This window comes from Amaranthus tricolor, chromosome 10, assembly GCF_026212465.1.
Source record: "Amaranthus tricolor cultivar Red isolate AtriRed21 chromosome 10, ASM2621246v1, whole genome shotgun sequence".
In the NCBI taxonomy this organism is placed as follows: Eukaryota; Viridiplantae; Streptophyta; class Magnoliopsida; order Caryophyllales; family Amaranthaceae; genus Amaranthus; species Amaranthus tricolor.
In genome coordinates, this window is record NC_080056.1 from 22,214,917 (window position 1) to 22,240,732 (window position 25,816).

The window sequence follows — 25,816 nt, forward strand, 5'->3', positions numbered from 1 at the left end:
TTTACATCCCAAGCGATATACTTCTTCTAACATCCCTTAAATCCTTTTGACACGTGCATTCCCATGAACTAAGCCATAGGTACTATCAACGATCACAATTAATCGGATATTGACCTGCACACAATCTCTAAACACATATTTGCTTAAGTGTAGTCATCATCAAAACTCAAGAGGTCCAACAAATTCCCCCTTTTTGATGATGACAAACTTTTAAACAAACTTAAAATAAAATTAGAGTAAAATCAATTTTTAGAGCATGTCAGAGATTAAAACAACTCTACATAACTTCGTAAATTAACTCGTTACAATATAATTTACCAAGCAATCATAGCAACACAGTTTACTCCATATAGTATAAAAACACAATATAAAATATATGTTTTTAAATAGTTTCCAAAAATAGTTAACATAAATCACTAAGTATTTCAAATGTAATAACTTTGAATCAGAACAATTAATCATATAATCAGAGCATATATCTTATACTCCTATCAACAGAACATTCAAAACAATTATTAGAACAATTCATCATCAGAGTCATCAGAGCAACAGTTCATCAAATAACTTCTATTATCAGAGCAATATAAATCAATCTTGATCATAAGTATCAGAGCATTAAGCATTAACAAAAGGTGTTAACTATATACTGACAATAGATGAACTATACTTTGACAATCACAGCAAAATCAGCAAGCAATAAACAAGCAATAAATAATCATCAGCAGCACACAGCCAAACAGCCTTAGATCATGAATCATAACCTTAATCCTAAAGTCCAACATAATAGATATTATCAGAGCTAAGCATACTCAAGCATTATTTAAGTTTGTGTCAAATATTCCCCCTTTTGACATCATTCAAAAAGAATTGGAGCAATCAAACCACAACACTAAGCATATAGTCATAGTCAAAGAGAGAATAAGGATGCACAAAGTAAAAAGCAGTAACAATGAATGCAAACAAGATCAGCTATGATCAATCGTCATAGATAGTTAGTAGCATAAAAGAAATTGTTCAACATATTATCATTGTTAAAGGATGTACCCCAGCTGGTACCAAAAAAAATTGTTTGATAATAGAGATGATTGCAATAAATAAGAAAATATGATGATTATCAGGAGAAATTAAGATGCAGGAGCTTCTTCATCTATATATTCTGTTTCCACCTCTACTGTGTCAAGCTTGGCCCCCAAACGTGCTTCCATTTGGTCCATTTGAGCAGATAGTGAGGCTATGGAGACACGAATTTCATCCTTAAAAACAAGTAAGCTTGTCTGCAATTCTGGGAGTTTTAGGAGAATGGAGGATAAAGGAGCTGTAGGAATTGTAGTGTCACCTAAACCTTGATTTGGTGATTGTGTGTACTGGTGGTGGTGATGATGGTATAGGTGACTGTGGTGGTTAATAAAAATTATGGAATGACGGTGTGGCAGGTTTAGGTGAGGAAGGATGGCTTAGTTTAGCTGTTGTATATGAGGTTGAGTCATCATCAATAATAACAACAGGTTTCTTTCCTTTGGAAGCTAGCCTACGATTCTTCCTAGGTTTTGAACCAGGTAAAGAACTCTCCTCATCTTTCTCTTCTTCTTCCTCCACAGCATCCTCCACAGGTTCCTTCTCAACTTCCCCCTTACATGAATTTTCCTCCTGTTCCTCTTCAGAATGCTCCTCTGCCTTCTCAGTGGCAGAGGGAACAGGCTCCTGTTCCTTCTTATTTACTTCCTCTTCCTTAACATTTTCTTCATTTTCTTCTTCATTTGTGCCCTCAGATTGTTCAGAGATATTCTCAAGGGTCTCTTTTGCATTTAATTTAAGGTGTAAGTTATTTAAGCACTTGGCACCTATCATATTGTTCGGACCCATGGGAAAGTTTTGTCCTTCAAGTGGAACACCTATCTTCCTAAAAATCCAAGTCAGCAAACCTCCATATCCAATTACACAACCTTTAGAAATGCATTCACTTAAGTGAGAGATCATCAAAGAGGGAAAATTGATTATTGTTAGCCATGCAGTAAATTAGGGTTGCATCTCGCAGACTTACTTCACTGCGTTTGGAATTTCGCAGCAAAACAAATCTATGTGCAATGTTATACAACAATTTGTGTAAAGGGGATAGTGCATTATGGCTGACCTTCCCTCGTTTTTCAGTGATCCCTAAAAATTTCCAGACATCCTTTTCATCTATTTCAAAGAAAGTTATCTTTGATCCAACATAATAAACATCAAATCCATTTGCGGGCACACCTAGCCATTTTAGTGCCACCAGGAGTGTCCTGCTGTTCTTTTGAAGATGACTCTTGAGCAGTTAATAAAGGTGTTGGGTGGATAATTCTTAAAGGCTTGGGTTATTTCATTTTGGGTGTACGGCTATTGGTTTTCATGGTGATTTGATGAGTTGATGGAGCGAGATTTCGCAGGAAATGTGAGAAGATGAAGATGATTTTGGAATTTAGAGTTGATTGCGTTTGAGGATGAAGGGCTTAGGGCTTGGCATGTGAGAGTGTATAAAATGAATGTGAGGGGACGTGTGTTTAGGTGACTCATGTTCCTTATTTAATTCGCGCATTTGAACACAAAATGTGAAATGGAAACAGACAAATTTAGTGAAGAACTATGATGATTTAACTCCCGCTATTTTAATGGAAATTGCTGGGTAATATATATATTAAATATTATGAAATTTGTTATGAAAATGAAAAATAAATGAAAATTTTATGCTACAACAATTTGATCAAATCGAATAAGCAATCATATGAGCATTCACAGTATATACTTTTAAATGGTGCGTACCTGATCCTTTCGATAATCGATTTTTCAATCAAGATTTTGTGGTTGATCGACCTTTTCAATTTTCATTCTGTCTTTAAGGATCACATATGTCACTCACTTCAATGCAGCTTGATCATGCCAAGTTCCAATCTCATTTTCTCATGTTGTTCCCTTGGAAGCGGTTTAATCATGATATCTGCTATTTGCTCGTTTGTGTTTACATGCTTTAAAATAATATTTTCATTTTCAACATTATCCTTAAGAAAATGATGCCTAATGTGTATGTGTTTTACTCTTGAATGATGCACTGGATCTTTAGATATGCATATGGCACTGGTATTATCACAATAAATAGGAACACATTCAAACTTAATACCAAAATCTCTTAGCTACTGCTTTATCCATAGCATTTGGGAACAGCAAGCTGCTGCTGCTACGTATTCAGCTTCGGTAGTGGATAATGCAACAGTGTTTTGTTTCTTGGAACTCCATGAAACTAAACATGAGCCAAGAAATTGTACCATACCTGATGTACTTTTTCTATTAACTAGATCACCTTGCTACCGGTGCAAATGTCTCTGTATAATCAATATCCTCTTGTTGATTGTACCCTTTGACCACGAGGATCCATTCGGAATCCTTTAGAGCTTCTTCATGATTTTGGGTTAAAGTGTTGATAGGAACGCAAAGTGTGCACAAAAGTTTCTCATTTGAGATCTAGTTTGTGTTCCCTTATTCAAATCACTTATAATCAAATCAAGAGGATGATAACTTTGATATTTCCAAGGTTTGGGCGCAAATTCTCTTGTGGGAACAGTAGCATGTTCTGGTTCATCAGCTTGATTGACATTCTGTTCAGCTACTAGATCAACTTGCTCGTCTGTGGGAACAACTGTATTGGGAACAGTCTGCTGGTCCCGTTGAACTGGAAGTTCCAGATTATGATCAAGCCTTTCTGCTTCTTCAGGAAAAGGCTGTTCATCTACTGTTCCTTGATCTTGCACTTTCAATTCTTCATCATCGTGTTCTAGATTTGCAAGACCTATTTTAAAATTATTTGTATCCTGTTCACTTGACAAAAAGTTAGATTCATCGAAAATTATATGAACGGATTCTTCCACACTCATTGTTCTTTTGTTATAAACTCTGTATGCCTTACTATGTGATGAGATGAGTATCCAAGAAATACTGCTTCATCACTTCTTTCATCAAACTTCCCTATATTTCGTTTTCCATTCACATGAACAAAACATTTGCATCCAAACACACGAAAATAGGAAATATTTGGTTTAACACCTTTAAGCAATTCATAGGGTGTCTTTGAAGTGATTGGTCTTATTAATACACGATTCAAAATATAACATGCAGTATTAACAACTTCGGCCCAAAAATTTCTAGGTAAACCACTAGCAATTAACATGGTTCTAGCCATTTCCTCTAAATTTCTATTTTTCCTTTCTATTACACCATTTTGTTGTGGTGTTCGTGGTGCCGAAAAATTATTATGACTTAATCCATGCTCATTGCAATAATTCATTAAACTTGAATTTTCGAATTCTCTTCCATGATCTGACCTTATGTGAATAATTTGATTATTGTTAGATTTTTGTATTTTGTTAGTGAAAGAAATAAACTCATTAAAGGCTTCATCTTTACTAACTAAAAATAAAATCCAAGTAAATCTACTATAATTATCAACAATAACAAACACATATCTTTTGCCACTACGGCTTTGTGTTCTCATAGGTCCACATAGATCCATATGTAATAATTCAAGTGGTTTAGTGGTGGTCACAATATTCTTTGATTTAAAAGATGACATCACTTGTTTTCCTTTGGCACAAGGATCACAAATTTCATCCTCAAGGAATTTTATAGTTGGTAGTCCTCTTACTAGGTCTTTTGATATTAATGTATTAATCAATGTATAACTAGCATGACCTAGACGCTTATGCCAAAGAAGTGGGTCGTCTTCTATAACACTTAGACACGTTAGGCTGGTTTTGGGAACAATGTCCAGGTCCACTACATAAGTGTTCCCTTTTCTGATTCCCTCAAGAACGATATATCCTGTGTCATTCCTAGAAATAATGCATTTTTCAGAAGTAAAGTTCACAGAGTTACCTTTATCGCAAAATTGAGAAATGCTAAGTAAGTTATGTTTCAAATTCTCGACTAAAAACACATTATCGATAGCATGGGAACATGACCTTCCAACTTTTCCTTTGGCGATTATCTCACCCTTCATAATGTCACCGAAGGTTACTGTTCCCCCATCATAGGCTTCAAGTGAGAGAAATTCAGATTTGTCACCCGTCATGTGCTTGGAACACCCACTGTTGAGATACCATGAGTTGTTCCCCCTCACTTGGACCTGAAAAAAATTAATGGTTAGTTACAGGAACCCAGGCTGTCTTGGGTTCCTTGTCGATTTTACAAGAATCTTTTTTCTTTATCAGAATGTTATCGACATAATTTCTGTTGGAGACAGTGTACTGTTCCCTTTTGGTGCACTGGTCCTTCAGATGGCCAGTTTCTCCACAGAAGAAACAGATTCTGTCTCTAAGGAGATCAACGTAAGCCTTTTTCTTCTTGTTATTCTTAAAGTGATCTAGGCGTTTTGAATTTTACTTTTAGCTTCTTGAATCTATTTGGGAACACTTTTGATTTTCCCTTTTTCTCTTGAATATAATTCAAGCTTATCATCATTGTTACGGTTGGATTCTAGATTCAACTTTAAATTTTAAAAATCATTGCACAAATCTTTAGATGCACCATTCAATTCTTTATTCAAGCCTAATAATTTGTATTACGACAACTCAATATTAAGAATAACATTTTCCTTTTTAATTCTCTCCATATTTTCCTTTAAAATTATGTTTTGGTCCAACAAACCGAAAAATCTGTTTTGGACATCGGATCTAAAGGTGTTTATATAGGAGACATGGTCTTTACTTACTTTGAGCTCCTTTTCCAATTGGAGACACTTATCATTACCATTTTCAAGTTCAATTTGTGTCTCCTTTAGCAACTCTATTAATTTATTTTTACTTAAATTGGATGGATGGATAGAAAATGGATTAGAGATATGTACCTGCTTCTTTGTTGGAGTTAATAATGGTTACCTCAAAATCTTCAATTTCGATGACCCTTCAAACTTGATAATTTTCTGCCTTGATGCAGATTTCCATCCTATTCTTCCATTATGTATAGAATTTTCATCGAAAATGGGCGGTCTTTGAGTAGAATACCCTTCATCCATTCGCTCGTTCATAATTGACATTTTCGAGAACACCAGAATCTGCCCTCAGGGTCTCCTGATCTTCTGGGAACAGGGCTCTGATACCAATTGTAGACTCAATTAGGAACGGGAACAGCAACAAGAGGGGGGGTTAATTGTTGTTGTTACTAGTTTAAGTGTTTTTGCCCTGTTTTTGCGGAATTGAATTAAATAAATAAAGCTTAAACTTAGAGCGAAATAATTAAAAGAGACAAATGATTTTTACGTGGAAACCTTCTAGGCCTAAATAGAAGGAAAAACCACGACCCCTCGGGATTTCTAAATTCTCCACTATGTGTAAGGCAACTCGTTACAATTACATTAAACATCTTACTTCACTCGAAGCGCATCAACTAGGCCAACTCTTCTCTCTCAAATTGCTTCACTCAAAGCAACAAACTTAGCTTCACTAAAAGCTAATTCTCACCACTAGCTTCACTAGAAGCTTTCTCCTTAGCTTTACTTAAAGCTAATCTCTTCTCTAGCTTCATTAAAAGCTATCTAATTTCCCCCTTAGACTCACCCGAGTCTAATTACAAATTCTCTCAAAAACCCTTATAAAAGGATAAAAATTCTCTAAAAATAAAATCAATGAGTTGCACAAGAAACTATTATAAATTAATTGGCATTTTTAAAAACAAAATTTTCTTGTAAAAATTCTCCCAAAATTACGTATGATTTAATGGCTCATACTAAGGCAAGTTTTGAAGAATAATCGAGTCCACTATTTATAGAGCTAAAATCCCTAAGAATAAGGAATATTCCAATCCATTATTCCATTATCAAAAAGATCATGGGAGTAATGTGGATTAACCAAACATACGGTTATTTGATTAAGTCAAATCATACAGAAATAACCGCTGTTCCCATTTGCCTAAAATAGCTTCTGTTCCCTTCAAGCAGCAGTTTCTTCAATAGCTGTTCCTGTTCCAGTACTAATTGCTAGAACGTGTTTGCTATAAATAGAAACGGTTATGCTTATTACGAATGGTTACTTGCTAACTTGTAGGTATAAAGACGGTTAAGAATGATAGCTAAGACCCATTCAACAACAACTAATTCTATTTTTAGTAAATCCAATATTTACTAAAAATAGATCCTAAAATAAAGGATCTTTATTTAGAGGCTCATACGTAAAGTAATTTTAAGAAAACTTTTTGCCAATTAATTATAATAATTAATAAATGCAACAAATTAACTTTATTTAATACATTAACTAAAAATAATAATTATAAATAAATAACCAGAATTTCCAGTTAACGTAGGCTGACTCCAGTTTAGGAATAGTGCGCTGTTTCCAGAATCCAGTTTTGCTAGAACATCCAACTTAGGAACAGTAGACCTGCTGTCTCCATTTTACATCCCAAGCGATATACTTCTTCTAACATCCCTTGAATCCTTTTGACACGTGCATTCCCATGAACTAAGCCATAGGTACTATCAACGATCACAATTAATCGGATATCGACCTGCACACAATCTCTAAACACATATTTGCTTAAGTGTAGTCATCATCAAAACTCAAGAGGTCCAACATTTTCTTATTTGTGAGTTTAGTGCGGCTTACGAGTAGCTAAATTCTTGCGAACCTCCAATAAAAATTGGACGGTTTGTCTGGAGTCGATTTCGGGTAGTAAATGTGTAAATGATCCAGATGACGTCAGAGCATACATTGAGACTGCTTTGACTAATTCCCTTGCATCTAAACACACATTCATTTTGACTCCATATGTGGAAGAGTAAGTTTTATTTTTGAAATTGAACTTATCTTTTGATTTTTAAAGTCACCTAATCTCTTATTTGTTGATTTTAAATTTGTGTTTGTAGTTTGCATTGGAAACTTTTGGTCATATGTCCTTTAACGAACACTGTGCACGTCTTTGACTCATTACAAAAACCTCAAAGCCCACCTCGCAACACAAAATTCAAAGCGTTGTTGAATGCGTACGTAATATTAATTATTTTACCAATTTGATTTAATTAAGTGTTATATATATATATATAAATAGTTTTAGTTTTCCCATGCGTTTCAGCGCAATGAAAAAAGTGTGTGCACAAATGGGATCTACAACCAGAGCCACATTTTCAAAATGGACAGCAATAAAGGTACACAAATTCGATTTTATGCGTTTTTAAGCGTATTTTGTCAATTTCGCGCGTAAAATAGGTCAAACTTGGTTTGTTATGCACGAAACATGGAACACAACACTATTTGGCATATATTATTGTGATGAAATGGTTAGAATTGAAAATAATAGACATATGCTAGAAATTACGTGTTAAGGTTCGATTTTAAGTGTTTTTAAGCGTTTTTGTCAATTTCGCGCGTAAAGATGCTCAAATTTGGTTTGTTATGCACAAAACTTGGCACACAACACTATTTAGCATATATTATTGTGTTTAAATGGTTAGAATTGAAACTAATAGTCATATGCTAGAAATTAGGTGTTAAGTTGCGATTTTAAGGGTTTTTAAGCGTTTTTGTCAATTTCGCGTGTAAAGTAGCTCAAACTTGGTTTTGATTCGAAACCGGGGCTGATTCAGGCCTTGGTTATGCAACGATTAATGTTGTGCGTAAGCTTTGATTAATGACACAGACAAAAACTACAAATGATCATGAAAAAAACACGAAACAACCACAAACACTTAAACAATTCTGATCTAGCAAACTGTCGAGCAGCCCTCCTTCAGCTCAGCTTCTAGGAGTCCACGGGGATTGTAGAATGGTTTTAGGACCTTGGTAGCTAGATCCAAGTACCAAGATTCCATTTCCACTTTAGCCTAGGTCCTGGATGCATAGGTTTAGTCTCCACGTGTCGTGCAAGGTGGTCTGGACACTATTTGCTGCTGCGTCAATTTCGCGCGTAAAGTAGCTAAAACATGGTTTGTTACGCACGAAACTTGGCACACAACACTATTTGGCATATATTATTGTGTTGAAATGGTTAGAATTGAAAATAATAGTCATATGCTAGAAATTAGGAGTTAAGTTGCGATTTTAAGGGTTTTTAAGCGTTTTTGTCAATTTCGCGCGTAAAGTATGTCAAACTTGGTTTGTTATGCACCAAACTTGGCACACAACACTATTTGGCATATATTATTGTGTTTAAATGGTTAGAATTTAAAATAATAGTCATATGCTAGAAATTAGGTGTTAAGTTGCGAATTTAAGGGTTTTTAAGCGTTTTTGTCAATTTCGCGCGTAAAGTAGCTAAAACTTGGTTTGTTACGCACGAAACTTGCCACACAACACTTTTTGGCATATATTATTGTGTTGAAATGGTTAGAATTGAAAATAATAGTCATATGCTAGAAATTAGGTGTTAAGTTGCGATTTTAAATGTTTTTAAGCGTTTTTGTCAATTTCGCGCGTAAAGTAGGTCAAACTTGGTTTGTTATGCACGAAATTTGGCACACAACACTATTTGGCATATATTATTGTGTTGAAATGGTTAGAATTTAAAATAATAGTCATATGCTAGAAATTACGTGTTAAGTTGCGATTTTAAGTGTTTTTAAGCGTTTTTGTCAATTTCGCGCATAAAGTAGCTCAAATTTGGTTTGTTATGCACGAAACTTGGCACACAACACTATTTAGCATATATTATTGCGTTGAAATGGTTATAATTGAAACTAATAGTCATATGCTAGAAATTAGGTGTTAAGTTGCGATTTTAAGGGTTTTTAAGCGTTTTTGTCAATTTCGCGTGTAAAGTAGCTCAAACTTGGTTTTGATTCGAAACCGGGGCTGATTAAGGCCTTGGTTATGCAACGATTAATGTTGTGCGTAAGCTTTGATTAATGACACAGACAAAAACTACAAATGATCATGAAAAGAACACGAAACAACCACAAACACTTAAACAATTCTGATCTAGCAAACTGTCGAGCAGCCCTCCTTTAGCTAAGCTTCTAGGAGGCAACGAGGATTGTTAGAATGGTTTTAGGACCTTGATAGCTAGATCCAAGTACCAAGATTCCATTTCCACTTTTTCCTAGGTCCTGGATGCATAGGTTTAGTCTCCACGTGTTGTGCAAGGTGGTCTGGTCACTATTTGCTGCTGCGTCAATTTCGCGCGTAAAATAGCTAAAACTTGGTTTGTTACGCACGAAACTTGGCACACAACACTATTTGGCATATATTATTGTGTTGAAATGGTTAGAATTGAAAATAATAGTCATATGCTAGAAATTAGGAGTTAAGTTGCGATTTTAAGGGTTTTTAAGCGTTTTTGTCAATTTCGCGCGTAAAGTAGGTCAAACTTGGTTTCTTATGCACCAAACTTGGCACACAACACTATTTGGCATATATTATTGTGTTGAAATGGTTAGAATTTAAAATAATAGTCATATGCTAGAAATTAGGTGTTAAGTTGCGATTTTAAGGGTTTTTAAGCGTTTTTGTCAATTTCGAGAGTAAAGTAGCTAAAACTTGGTTTGTTACGTACGAAACATGGCACACAACACTATTTGGCATATATTATTGTGTTGAAATGGTTAGAATTCAAAATAATAGTCATATGCTAGAAATCAGGTGTTAAGTTGCGATTTTAAAGGTTTTTAAGCGTTTTTGTCAATTTCGCGCGTAAAGTAGGTCAAACTTGGTTTGTTATGCACCAAACTTGGCACACAACACTATTTGGCATATATTATTGTGTTGAAATGGTTAGAATTTAAAATAATAGTCATATGCTAGAAATTAGGTGTTAAGTTGCGATTTTAAGGGTTTTTAAGCGTTTTTGTCAATTTCGCGCGTAAAGTAGCTAAATCTTGGTTTGTTACGCACGAAACTTGGCACACAACACTTTTTGGCATATATTATTGTGTTGAAATGGTTATAATTGAAAATAATAGTCATATGCTAGAAATTAGGTGTTAAGTTGCGATTTTAAAGGTTTTTAAGCGTTTTTGTCAATTTCGCGCGTAAAGTAGGTCAAACTTGGTTTGTTATGCACCAAACATGGCACACAACACTATGTGGCATATATTATTGTGTTGAAATGGTTAGAATTTAAAATAATAATCATATGCTAGAAATTAGGTGTTAAGTTGCGAATTTAAGGGTTTTTAAGCGTTTTTGTCAATTTCGCGCGTAAAGTAGCTAAAACTTGGTTTGTTACGCACGAAACTTGGCACACAGCACTATTTGGCATATATTATTGTGTTGAAATGGTTAGAATTTAAAATAATAATCATATGCTAGAAATTAGGTGTTAATTTGAGATTTTAAGGGTTTTTAAGCGTTTTTGTCAATTTCGCGCGTAAAGTAGCTCAAACATTGTTTTGATGCGAAACCGGGGCTGATTAAGGCCTTGGTTATGCAAGGATTAATGTTGTGCGTAAGCTTTGATTAATGACACAGACAAAAACTACAAATGATCATGAAGAGAACACGAAACAACCACAAACACTAAAACAATTCTGATCTAGCAAACTGTCGAGCAGCCCTCCGTCAACTCAGCTTCTAGGAGGCAACGGGGATTGTTAGAATGGTTTTAGGACCTTGATAGCTAGAACCAAGTACCAAGAATACATTTCCACTTTTGCCTAGGTTCTGGATGCATAGGTTTCGTCTCCACGTGTCGTGTAAGGTGGTCTGGTCACTATTTGCTGCTGTGTCAATTTGGCGCGTAAAGTAGCTGAAACTTGGTTTGTAACGTACGAAACATGGCACACAACACTATTTGGCATATATTATTGTGTTGAAATGGTTAGAATTGAAAATAATAGTCATATGCTAGAAATTAGGTGTTAAGTTGCGAGTTTAAGGGTTTTTAAGCGTTTTTGTCAATTTCGCGCGTAAAGTAGGTCAAAATTGGTTTGTTAAGCACGAAACTTGGCACACAAAACTATTTGGCATATATTATTGTGTTGAAATGGTTAGAATTGAAAATCATAGTCATATGATAGAAATTAGGTGTTATGTTGCGATTTTAAGGGTTTTTAAGCGTTTTTGTCAAATTCGCGCGTAAAGTAGCTCAAACTTGGTTTGTTACGCACGAAACATGGCACACAACACTATTTGGCATATATTATTGTGTTGAAATGGTTAGAATTTAAAATAATAGTCATATGCTAGAAATTAGGTGTTAAGTTGCGATTTTAAGGGTTTTTAAGCGTTTTTGTCAATTTCGCGCATAAAGTAGCTCAAACATTGTTTTGATGCGAAACCGGGGCTGATTAAGGCCTTGGTTATGCAAGGATTAATGTTGTGCGTAAGCTTTCATTAATGACAAAGACAAAAACTACAAATGTTCATGAAAAGAACACAAAACAACCACAAACACTTAAACAATTCTGATCTAGCAAACTGTCGAGCAGCCCTCCTTCAACTAAGCTTCTAGGAGTCCACGGGGATTGTTAGAAGTGTTTTAGCACCTTGATTGCTAGATCTAAGTACCCAGATTCCATTTCCACTTTAGCCTAGGTCCTGGATGAATAGGTTTGGTCTCCACGTGTCGTGAAAGTTAGTCTAGTCACTATTCGCTGCTGTGTCAATTTCGCGCGTAAAGTAGCTCAAACTTGGTTTGTTACGCAAAAAACATAATACACAACTCTATTTGGCATATATTATTGTGTTGAAATGGTTAGAATTTAAAATAATAGTCATATGCTAGAAATTAGGTGTTAAGTTGCGATTTTAAGGGTTTTTAAGCGTTTTTGTCAATTTCGCGCGTAAAGTAGCTCAAACTTGGTTATGATGCGAAACCGGGGCTGATTAAGGCCTTGGTTATGCAAGGATTAATGTTGTGCGTAATATTTGATTAATGACACAGACAAAAACTACAAATTTTCATGAAAAGAACACAAAACAACCACAAACACTTAAACAATTCTGATCTAGCAAACTGTCGAGCAGCCCTCCTTTAGCTCAGCTTCTAGGAGTCTACGGGGATTATTAGAATGGTTTTAGGACCTACATAGCTAGATCCAAGTACCAAGATTCCATTTTCACTTTAGCCTAGGTCCTGGAGGCATAGGTTTGGTCTCCACGTGTCGTGCAAGGTGGTCTGGTCACTATTTGCTGCTGTGTCAATTTCGTGCGTAAAGTAGCTCAAACTTGGTTTGTTACGCACGAAACTTGGCACACAACTCTATTTGGAATATATTATTGTGTTGAAATGGTTAGAATTTAGAATAATAGTCATATGCTAGAAATTAGGTGTTAAGTTAAGATTTTAAGGGTTTTTAAGCGTTGTTGTCAATTTCGCGCGTAAAGCAGGTCAAACTTGGTTTGTTTTGCTTGAAACTTGGTACACAACACTATTTGGCATATATTATTGTGTTGAAATGGTTAGAATTTAAAATAATAGTCATATGCTAGAAATTAGGTTTTAAGTTGCGATTTTAAGGGTTTTTAAGTGTTTTTGTCAATTTCTCGCGTAAAGTAGCTCAAACATTGTTTTGATGCGAAACCGGGGCTGATTAAGGCCTTGGTTATGCAAGGATTAATGTTGTGCGTAAGCTTTGATTAATGACACAGACAAAAACCACAAATGATCATGAAGAGAACACGAAACAACCACAAACACTAAAACAATTCTGATCTAGCAAACTGTCGAGCAGCCCTCCTTCAGCTCAGCTTCTAGGAGTCCATGGGGATTGTTAGAATGGTTTAAGGACCTTGATAGCTAGATCCAAGTACCAAGAATCCATTTCCACTTTTGCCTAGGTCCTGGAAGCATAGGTATGGTCTCCACGTGTCGTGAAAGGTGGTCTGGTCACTATTTGCTGCTGTGTCAATTTCGCGCGTAAAGTAGCTCAAACTTGGTTTGTTACACACGAAACTTGGCACACAACACTATTTGAAAAATATTATTGTGTTGAAATGGTTAGAATTGAAAATAATAGTTATATGCTAGAAATTAAGTGTTAAGTTGCGATTTTAAGGGTTTTTAAGCGTTTTTGTCAATTTCACGCGTAAAGTAGGTCAAACTTTGTTTATTATGCACGAAACTTGGCACACAAAATTATTTGGCATATATTATTGTATTGATATGGATAGAATTGAAAATAAAAGTCATATGCTAGAAATTAGTTGTTAAGTTGCGATTTTAAGGGTTTTTAAGCGTTTTTGTTAATTTCGCGTATAAAGTAGGTCAAACTTGGTTTGTTTTGCACGAAACTTGGCACACAACACTATTTGGCATATATTTTTGTGTTGAAATGATTAGAATTGAAAATAATAGTCATATGCTAGAAATTAGGTGTTAAGTTGCGATTTTAAGGGTTTTTAAGTGTTTTTGTCAATTTCGCGCGTAAAGTAGGTCAAACTTGGATTATTGTGCACGAAACTTGGTACACAACACTATTTGGCATATATTATTGTGTTCAAATGGTTAGAATTTAAAATAATAGTCATATGCTAGAAATTAGGTGTTAAGTTGCGATTTTAAGGGTTTTTAAGCGTTTTTGTCAATTTCGCGCGTAAATTAGCTCAAAATTGGTTATGATGCGAAACCGGGGCTGATTAAGGCCTTGGTTATGCAAGGATTAATGTTGTGCGTAAGCTTTGACTAATCACACAGACAAAAACTATAAATGTTCATGAAAAGAACACAAAACAACCACAAACACTTAAACAATTCTGATCTAGCAAACTGTCGAGCAGCCCTCCTTCAGCTCAGCTTCTAGGAGTCCACGGGGATTGTTAGAATGGTTTTTGGACCTTGATAGCTAGATCCAAGTACCAAATTCCATTTCCACTTTATCCTAGGTCCTGGGTGCATAGGTTTAGTCTCCACGTGTCGTGCAAGGTGGTCTCGTCACTATTTGCTGCTGTGTCAATTTCGCGCGTAAAGTGGCTCAAAATTGGTTTGTTACGCACGAAACTTGGCACACAACACTATTTGGCATATATTATTTTGCTGAAATGTTTAGAATTGAAAATAATAATCATATGCTAGAAATTAGGTGTTAAGTTGCGATTTTAAAGGTTTTTAAGCGTTTTTGTCATTTTCGCGCGTAAAGTAGCTCAAACTTTGTTTGTTTTGCACGAAACTTGGCACACAACACTATTTCGCATATATTATTGTGTTGAAATGGTTAGAATTGAAAATAATAGTCATATGCTAGAAATTAGGTGTTAAGTTGCGATTTTAAGGGTTTTTAAGCGTTTTTGTCTATTTCGCGCGTAAAGTAGGTCAAACTTGGTTTGTTTTGCACGAAACTTGGCACACAACACTATTTGAAAAATATTATTGTGTTGAAATGGTTAGAATTTAAAATAATAGTCATATGCTAGAAATTAGGTGTTAAGTTGCGATTTTAAGGGTTTTTAAGCGTTTTTGTCAATTTCGCGCGTAAAGTAGCTCAAACATTATTTTGATGCGAAACCAGGGCTGATTAAGGCCTTGGTTATGCAAGGATTAATGTTGTGTGTAAGCTTTGATTACTGACACAGACAAAAACTACAAATGATCATGAAGAGAACACGAAACAACCACAAACACTAAAACAATTCTGATCTAGCAAACTGTCGAGCAGCCCTCCTTCAGCTCAGTTTCTAGGAGTCCACGGGGATTGTTAGAATGGTTTTAGGACCTTGATAGCTAGATCCAAGTACCAAAAATCCATTTCCACTTTGGCCTAGGTCCTGGATGCATAGGTTTGGTCTCCACGTGTCGTGCAAGGTGGTCTGGTCACTATTTGCTGCTGTGTCAATTTCGCGCGTAAAGCAGCTCAAACTTGGTTTGTTACGCACGAAACTTGGCACACAACACTATTTGGCAAATATTATTGTGTTGGAATGGTTAGAATTTAAAATAATAGTCATATGCTAGAAATTAGGTGTTAAGTTGCGATTTTAAGGGTTTTTAAGCGTTTTTGTCAATTTCGCGCATTAAGTAGCTCAAACATTGTTTTGATGCGAAACCGGGGCTGATTAAGGCCTTGGTTATGCAAGGATTAATGTTGTGCCTAAGCTTTGATTAATGACACAGAAAAAAACTACAAATCATCATGAAGAGAACACGAAAAAACCACAAACACTAAAACAATTCTGATCTAGCAAACTGTCGAGCAGCCCTCCTTCAGCTCAGCTTCTAGGAGTCCACGGGGATTGTTAGAATTATTTTAGGACCTTGATAGCTAGATCCAAGTACCAAGAATCCATTTCCACTTTTGCCTAGGTCCTGGATGCATAGGTTTGGTCTCCACGTGTCGTGGAAGATGGTCTTGTCACTATTTGCTGCTGTGTCAATTTCGCGCGTAAAGTAGCTCAAACTTGGTTTGTTACGCACGAAACTTGGCACACAACACTATTTGGCAATATTATTGTGTTGAAATGGTTAGAATTGAAAATAATAGTTATATGCTAGAAATTAGGTGTTAACTTTTGATTTTAAGGGTTTTTAAGCGTTTTTGTCAATTTCACGCGTAAAATAGGTCAAACTTGGTTTGTTATGCACGAAACTTGGCACACAACACTATTTGGCATATATTATTGTATTGATATGGTTAGAATTGAAAATAATAGTCATATGCTAGAAATTAGTTGTTAAGTTGCGATGTTAATAAGTTTTTAAGCGTTTTTGTCAATTTCGCGTGTAAAGTAGGTCAAACTTGGTTTGTTTTGCACGAAACTTGGCACACAACACTATTTGGCATATATTATTGTGTTGAAATGATTATAATTGAAAATAATAGTCATATGCTAGAAGTTAGGTGTTAAGTTGCGATTTTAAGGGTTTTTAAGCGTTTTTGTCAATTTCGCGGGTAAAGTAGCTCAAACATGGTTTTGATGCGAAACCGGGGCTGATTAAGGCCTTGGTATGCAAGGATTAATTTTGTGCATAAGCTTTGATTAATGACACAGACAAAAACTACAAATGATCATGAAAAGAACACGAAACAACCAGAAACACTTAAACAATTTTGATCTAGCAAACTGTCAAGCAGCCCTCCTTCAGCTCAGCTTCTAGGAGTCCACGGGGATTGTTAGAATGGTTTTAGGACCTTCATAGCTAGATCCAAGTACCAAGATTCTATTTCCACTTTTGCCTAGGTCCTGGATGCATAGGTTTGGTCTCCACGTGTCGTGCAAGGTGGTCTGATCACTATTTGTTGCTGTGTCAATTTCGCGCGTAAAGTTGCTTAAACTTGGTTTGTTACGCACGAAACTTTGCACACAACACTATTTGGCATATATTATTGTGTTGAAATTGTTAGAATTGAATATAATAGTCATATGCTAGAAATTAGGTGTTAAGTTGCGATTTTAAGTGTTTTTAAGCGTTTTTTTCAATTTCGCGCGTAAAGTAGCTCAAACTTGGTTTGTTATGCACGAAACTTTGCACACAACACTTTTGGAATATATTATTGTGTTAAAATGGTTAGAAATGAAAATAGGAGTCATATGCTAGAAATTAGGTGTTAAGTTGCGATTTTAAGGGTTTTGAAGCGTTTTTGTCAATTTCGCGCGTAAAGTAGCTCAAACTTGGTTATGATGCGAAATCGGGGCTGATTAAGGCCTTGGTTATGCAAGGATTAATGTTGTGCGTAAGCTTTGATTAATGACAAAGACAAAAACTACAAATGTTCATGAAAAGAACACAAAACAACCAAAAACACTTAAACAATTCTGATCTAGCAAACTGTCGAGCAGCCCTCCTTCAGCTAAGCTTCTATAAGTCCACGGGGATTGTTAGAAGTGTTTTAGCACCTTGATTGCTAGATCTAAGTACCCAGATTCCATTTCCACTTTAGCCTAGGTCCTGGATGCATAGGTTTGGTCTCCACGTGTCGTGCAAGTTGGTCTAGTCACTATTTGCTGCTGTGTCAATTTCGCGCGTAAAGTAGCTCAAACTTGGTTTGTTACGCAAAAAACTTGTTACACAACTCTATTTGGCATATATTATTGTGTTGAAATGGTTATAATTAAAAATAATAGTCATATGCTTGAAATTAGGTGTTAAGTTGCGATTTTATGGGTTTTTATGCGTTTTTGTCAATTTCGGCGTAAAGTAGCTCAAACTTGGTTTTGATGGGAAAACGGGGCTGATTAAGGCCTTGGTTATGCAAGGATTAATGTTGTGCATAAGCTTTGATTAATGACACAGACAAAAACTACAATTGATCATGAAAAGAACACGAAACAACCACAAACACTTAAACAATTCTGATCTAGCAAACTGTCGAGCAGCCCTCCTTCAGCTCAGCTTCTAGGAGTCCACGGGGATTGTTAGAATGGTTTTAGAACCTTGATAGCTAAATCCAAGTACCAAGATTACATTTCCACTTTAGCCTAGGTCCTGAATGCATAGGTTTGGTCTCCACGTGTCGTGCAAGGTGGTCTGGTCACTATTTGCAGCTGTGTCAATTTCGCGCGTAAAGTAGCTAAAACTTGGTTTATTACGAACGAAACTTGGCACACAACACTATTTGGCATATATTATTGTGTTGAAATGGTTAGAATTTAAAATAATAGTCATATGTTAGAAATTAGGTGTTAAGTTACGATTTTAAGGGTTTTTAAGCGTTTTTGTCAATTTCGCGCGTAAAGTAGCTCAAACTTGGTTATGATGCGAAACCGGGGCTGATTAAGGCCTTGGTTATGCAAGGTTTAATGTTGTGCGTAATCTTTGATTAATGACACAGACAAAAACTACAAATGTTCATGAAAAGAACACAAAACAATCACAAACACTTAAACAATTCTGATCTAGCAAACTGTCGAGCAGCCCTCCTTTAGCTCAGCTTCTAGGAGTCCACGGGGATTCTAAGAATGGTTTTAGGACCTACATAGCTAGATCCAAGTACCAAGATTCCATTTTCACTTTAGCCTAGGTGCTGGAGGCATAGGTTTGGTCTCCACGTGTCGTGCAAGGTGGTCTGGTCACTATTTGCTGCTGTGTCAATTTCGTGCGTAAAGTAGCTCAAACTTGGTTTGTTACGCACGAAACTTGGCACACAACTCTATTTGAAATATATTATTGTGTTGAAATGGTTAGAATTGAGAATAATAGTCATATGCTAGAAATTAGGTGTTAAGTTGCGATTTTAAGGGTTTTTAAGCGTTGTTGTCAATTTCGCGCGTAAAGCAGGTCAAACTTGGTTTGTTTTGCACGAAACTTGGTACACAACACTATTTGGCATATATTATTGTGTTGAAATGGTTAGAATTTAAAATAATAGTCATATACAAGAAATTAGGTGTTAAGTTGCGATTTTAAGGGTTTTTAAGCGTTTTTGTCAATTTCGCGCGTAAAGTAGCTCAAACATTGTTTTGATGCGAAACGGGGCTGATTAAGGCCATGGTTATGCAAGGATTAATGTTGTGCGTAAGCTTTGATTAATGACACAGACAAAAACCACAAATGATCATGAAGAGAACACGAAACAACCACAAACACTAAAACAATTCTTATCTAGCAAACTGTCGAGCAGCCCTCCTTCAGCTCAGCTTCTAGGAGTCCATGGGGATTGTTAGAATGGTTTAAGGACCTTGATAGCTAGATCCAAGTACCAAGAATCCATTTCCACTTTTGCCTAGGTCCTGGATGCATAGGTTTGGTCTCCACGTGTCGTGCAAGGTGGTCTGGTCATTATTTGCTGCTGTGTCAATTTCGCGCGTAAAGTAGCTCAAACTTTGTTTGTTACACACGAAACTTGGCACACAACACTATTTGAAAAATATTATTGTTTTGAAATGGTTAGAATTGAAAATAATAGTTATATGCTAGAAATTAAGTGTTAAGTTGCGATTTTAAGGGTTTTTAAGCGTTTTTGTCAATTTCACGCGTAAAGTAGGTCAAACTTTATTTATTATGCACGAAACATGGCACACAACACTATTTGGCATATATTATTGTATTGATATGGATAGAATTGAAAATAATAGTCATATGCTAGAAATTAGTTGTTAAGTTGCGATTTTAAGGGGTTTTTAAGCGTTTTTGTCAATTTCGCTTGTAAAGTAGGTCAAACTTGGTTTGTTTTGCACGAAACTTGGCACACAACACTATATATTATTGTGTTGAAATGATTAGAATTGAAAATAATAGTCATATGCTAGAAATTAGGTGTTAAGTTGCAATTTTAAGGGTTTTTAAGCGTTTTTGTCAATTTCGCGCGTAAAGTAGGTCAAACTTGGTTTGTTGTGCACGAAACTTGGTACACAACACTATTTGGCATATATTATTGTGCTCAAATGGTTAGAATTTAAAATAATAGTCATATGCTAGAAATTAGGTGTTAAGTTGCGATTTTAAGGGTTTTTAAGCGTTTTTGTCAATTTCGCGCGTAAATTAGCTCAAAATTGGTTATGATGCGAAACCGGGGCTGATTAAGGCCTCGGTTATGCAAGGATTAATGTTGTGCGTAAGCTTTGACTAATCACACAGACAAAAACTATAAATGTTCATGAAAAGAACACAAAACAACCACAAACACTTAAACAATTCTGATCTAGCAAACTGTCGAGCAGCCCTCCTTCAGCTCAGCTTCTAGGAGTCCACGGGGATTGTTAGAATGGTTTTTGGACCTTGATAGCTAGATCCAAGTACCAGATTCCATTTCCACTTTATCCTAGGTCCTGGATGCATAGGTTTGGTCTCCACGTGTCGTGCAAGGTGGTCTCGTCACTATTTCCTGCTGTGTCAATTTCGCGCGTAAAGTAGCTCAAACTTGGTTTGTTACGCACGAAACTTGGCACACAACACTATTTGGCATATATTATTGTGTTGAAATGTTTAGAATTGAAAATAATAATCATATGCTAGAAATTAGGTGTTAAGTTGCGATTTTAAAAGTTTTTAAGCGTTTTTGTCAATTTCGCGCGTAAAGTAGCTCAAACTTGGTTTGTTTTGCACGAAACTTGGCACACAACACTATTTCGCATATATTATTGGGTTGAAATAGTTAGAATTGAAAATAATAGTCATATGCTAGAAATTAGGTGTTAAGTTGCGATTTTAAGGGTTTTTAAGCGTTTTTGTCAATTTCGCGCGTAAAGTAGGTCAAACTTGGTTTGTTTTGCACGAAACTTGGCACACAACACTATTTGAAAAATATTATTGTGTTGAAATGGTTAGAATTTAAAATAATAGTCATATGCTAGAAATTAGGTGTTAAGTTGCGATTTTAAGGGTTTTTAAGCGTTTTTGTCAATTTCGCGCGTAAAGAAGCTCAAACATTGTTTTGATGCGAAACCAGGGCTGATTAAGGCCTTGGTTATGCAAGGATTAATGTTGTGCGTAAGCTTTGATTAATGACACAGACAAAAACTACAAATGATCATGAAGAGAACACGAAACAACCACAAACACTAAAACAATTCTGATCTAGCAAACTGTCGAGCAGCCCTCCTTCAGCTCAGCTTCTAGGAGTCCACGGGGATTGTTAGAATGGTTTTTGGACCTTGATAGCTAGATCCAAGTACCAAGAATCTATTTCCACTTTTGCCTAGGTCCTGGATGCATAGGTTTGGTCTCCACGTGTCGTGCAAGGTGGTCTGGTCACTATTTGCTGCTGTGTCAATTTCGCGCGTAAAGCAGCTCAAACTTGGTTTGTTACGTACGAAACTTGGCACACAACACTATTTGGCAAATATTATTGTGTTGAAATGGTTGGAATTGAAAATAATAGTTATATGCTAGAAATTAGGTGTTAAGTTGCGATTTTAAGGGTTTTTAAGCGTTTTTGTCAATTTCACGCGTAAAGTAGGTCAAACATGGTTTGTTATGCACGAAACTTGGCACACAACATTATTTGGCATATATTATTGTATTGATATGGTTAGAATTGAAAATAATAGTCATATGCTAGAAATTAGTTGTTAAGTTGCGATTTTAAGGGTTTTTAAGCGTTTTTGTCAATTTCGCGTGTAAAGTAAACTTGGTTTGTTTTGCACGAAACTTGGCACACAACACTATTTGCCATATATTATTGTGTTGAAATGATTAGAATTGAAAATAATAGTCATATTCTAGAAATTAGGTGTTAAGTAGCGATTTTAAGGGTTTTTAAGCGTTTTTGTCAATTTCGCGCGTAAAGTAGCTCAAACTTGGTGTTGATGCGAAACCGGGGCTGATTAAGGCCTTGGTATGCAAGGATTAATTATGTGCGTATGCTTTGATTAATGACACAGACAAAAACTACAAATGATCATGAAAAGAACACGAAACAACCAGAAACACTTAAACAATTATGATCTATTAAACTGTCGAGCAGCCCTCCTTCAGCTCAGCTTCTAAGAGTCCACAGGGATTTTTAGAATAGTTTTAGGAGCTTGATAGCTAGATCCAAGTACCAAGATTCCATTTCCACTTTAGCCTAGGTCCTAGATGCATAGGTTTGGTCTCCACGTGTCGTGCAAGGTGGTCTGATCACTATTTGCTGCTGTGTCAATTTCGCGCGTAAAGTAGCTCAAACTTGGTTTGTTACGCACGAAGCTTGGCACACAACACTATTTGGCATATATTATTGTGTTGAAATTGTTAAAATTGAAAATAATAGTCATATGCTAGAAATTAGGTGTTAAGTTGCGATTTTAAGGGTTTTTAAGCGTTTTTGTCACTTTCGCGCGTAAAGTAGCTCAAAGTTGGTTTGTTATGCACGAAACTTGGCACACAAAACTATTTGGAATATATTATTGTGTTAAAATGGTTAGAATTGAAAATAGGAGTCATATGCTAGAAATTAGGTGTTAAGTTGCGATTTTAAGGGTTTTTAAGCGTTTTTGTCAATTTCGCGCGTAAAGTAGGTCAAACATGGTTTATTACGCACGAAACTTGGCACACAAAACTATTTGGCATATATTATTGTGTTGAAATGGCTAGAATTTAAAATAATAGTCATATGCTAGAAATTAGGTGTTAAGTTGCGATTTTAAGGGTTTTTAAGCGTTTTTGTCAATTTCGCGCGTAAAGTAGCTCAAACTTGGTTATGATGCGAAACCGAGGCTGATTAAGGCCTTGGTAATGCAAGGATTAATGTTGTGCATATGCTTTGATTAATGACACAGACAAAAACTACAAATGATCATGAAAAGAACACGAAACAACCACAAAAACTTAAACAAATCTGATCTAGCAAACTGTCGAGCAGCCCTCCTTCAGCTCAGCTTCTAGGAGTCCACGGGGATTGTTAGAATGGTTTTAGAACCTTCATAGCTAAATCCAAGTACCAAGATTCCATTTCCACATTAGCCTAGGTCCTTAATGCATAGGTTTGGTCTCCACGTGTCGTGCAAGGTGGTCTGGTCACTATTTGCTGCTGTGTCAATTTCGCGCGTAAAGTATCTCAAACTTGGTTTGTTACGCATGAAACTTGGCACACAACACTATTTGGCATATATTATTGTGTTGAAATTGTTATAATTGAAAATAATAGTCATATTCTAGAAATTAGGTGTTAAGTTGCGATTTTAAGGGTTTTTAAACGTTTTTGTCAATTTCGCGCGTAAAGTAGCTCAAACTTGGTTTGTTATGCACGAAACTTGGCACACAACACTATTTGGCATATATTATTGTGTTGAAATGGTTAGAATTGAAAATAATAGTCATATGCAAGAAACTAGGTGTTAAGTTGCGATTTTAAGGGTTTTTAAGCGTTTTTGTCAATTTCGCGTGTAAAGTAGCTCAAACTTGGTTTGTTTTGCACGAAACATGGCACATAACACTATTTGGCATATATTATTGTCTTGAAATTGTTAGAATTGAAAATAATAGTCATATGCAAGAAATTAGGTGTTAAGTTGCGATTTTAAGGGTTTTTAAGCGTTTTTGTCAATTTCGCGCATAAAGTAGGTCAAACTTGGTTTGTTTTGCACGAAACTTGGTACACAACACTATTTGGCATATATTATTGTGTTGAAATTGTTAGAATTTAAAATAATAGTCATATGCTAGAAATTAGGTGTTAAGTTGCGATTTTAAGGGTTTTTAAGCGTTTTTGTCAATTTCGCGCGTAAATTAGCTAAAAATTGGTTATGATGCGAAACCGAGGCTGATTAAGGCCTTGGTTATGCAAGGATTAATGTTGTGCGTAAGCTTTGACTAATGACATAGACAAAAACTATAAATGTTCATGAAAAGAACACAAAACAAGCACAAACACTTAAACAATTCTGATCTAGCAAACTGTCGAGCAGCCCTCCTTCAGCTCAGCTTCTAGGAGTCCACGGGGATTGTTAGAAATGTTTTTGGACCTTGATAGCTAGATCCAATTACCAAGATTCCATTTCCACTTTATTCTAGGTCCTGGATGCATAGGTTTGGTCTCCACGTGTCGTGCAAGGTGGTCTGGTCACTATTTGCTACTGTGTCAATTTCACGCGTAAAGTAGCTCAAACTTGGTTTGTTACGCACGAAACTAGGCACACAACACTATTTGGCATATATTATTGTGTTGAAATGGTTAGAATTGAAAATAATAATCATATGCTAGATATTAGGTGTTAAGTTGCGATTTTAAAGGTTTTTAAGCGTTTTTATCAATTTCGCGCGTAAAGTAGCTCAAACTTGGTTTGTTTTGCACGAAACTTGGCACACAACACTATTTCGCATATATTATTGTGTTGAAATGGTTAGAATTGAAAATAATAGTCATATGCTAGAAATTAGGTGTTAAGTTGCGATTTTAAGGGTTTTTAAGCGTTTTTGTCAATTTCGCGCGTAAAGTAGGTCAAACTTGGTTTGTTTTGCATGAAACTTGGTACACAACACTATTTGGCATATCTTATTGTGTTGAAATGGTTAGAATTTAAAATAATAGTCATATGCTAGAAATTATGTGTTAAGTTGCGATTTTAAGGGTTTTTAAGCGTTTTTGTCAATTTCGCACGTAAAGTAGCCCAAACTTAGTTATGATGCGAAACCGAGGCTGATTAAGGCCTTGGTTATGCAAGGATTAATGTTGTGCGTAAGCTTTCATTAATGACACAGATAAAAACTACGAATGTTCATGAAAAGAACACAAAACAACCACAAACACTTAAACAATTCTGATTTAGCAAACTGTCGAGCAGCCCTCCTTCAACTCAGCTTCTAGGAGTCCACGGGGATTGTTAGAATGGTTTTAGGACCTTGATAGCTAGATCCAAGTACCAAGATTCCATTTCCACTTTAGCCTAGGTCCTGGATGCATAGGTTTGGTCTCCACGTGTCGTGCAAGGTGGTCTGGTCACTATTTGCTGCTGTGTCAATTTCGCGCGTAAAGTAGTTCAAACTTGGTTTGTTACGCACGAAACTTGGCACACAACACAATTTGGCATATATTATTGTGTTGAAGTGGTTAAAATTGAAAATAATATTCATATTCTAGGAATTAGGTGTTAAGTTGTGATTTTAAGGGTTTTTAAGCGTTTTTGTCAATTTCGCGCGTAAAGTAGCTAAAACTTGGTTTGTTATGCACGAAACTTGGCACACAACACTATTTGGCATATATTATTGTGTTGAAATGGTTAGAATTTAAAATAATAGTCATATGCTAGAAATTAGGTGTTAAGTTGCGATTTTAAGGGTTTTTAAGCGTTTTTGTCAATTTCGCGTGTAAAGTAGGTCAAACTTGGTTTGTTTTGCACGAAACTTGGCACACAACACTATTTGGCATATATTATTGTGTGGAAATGGGTTGAAATTAAAATAATAGTCATATGCTTGAAATTAGGGTGTTAAGTTGTGATTTTAAGGGTTTTTAAGCGTTTTTGTCAATTTCGCGCGTAAAGTAGCTCAAACTTAGTTTGTTTTGCACGAAACTTGGTACACAATACTATTTGGTATATATTATTGTGTAGAAGTTGTTAGAATTGAAAATCATAGTCATATT

At 35.7% G+C, this 25,816-nt stretch overlaps 1 protein-coding gene across 1 annotated transcript in view; it reads left to right on the forward strand.

The window, feature by feature from the left end:
• The first annotated feature begins 1,861 nt into the window (after window positions 1-1,861).
• LOC130824962 (uncharacterized) overlaps window positions 1,862-25,816 on the forward strand; it is a 25,856-nt gene continuing 1,901 nt past the window's right edge. The window contains exons 1-3 of the mRNA XM_057689985.1: window positions 1,862-1,965; window positions 2,066-2,195; window positions 5,295-5,345. Of these exons, the coding sequence (XP_057545968.1) occupies window positions 1,862-1,965; window positions 2,066-2,195; window positions 5,295-5,345 (285 nt within the window). The remainder of the gene's footprint in view (window positions 1,966-2,065; window positions 2,196-5,294; window positions 5,346-25,816) is intronic.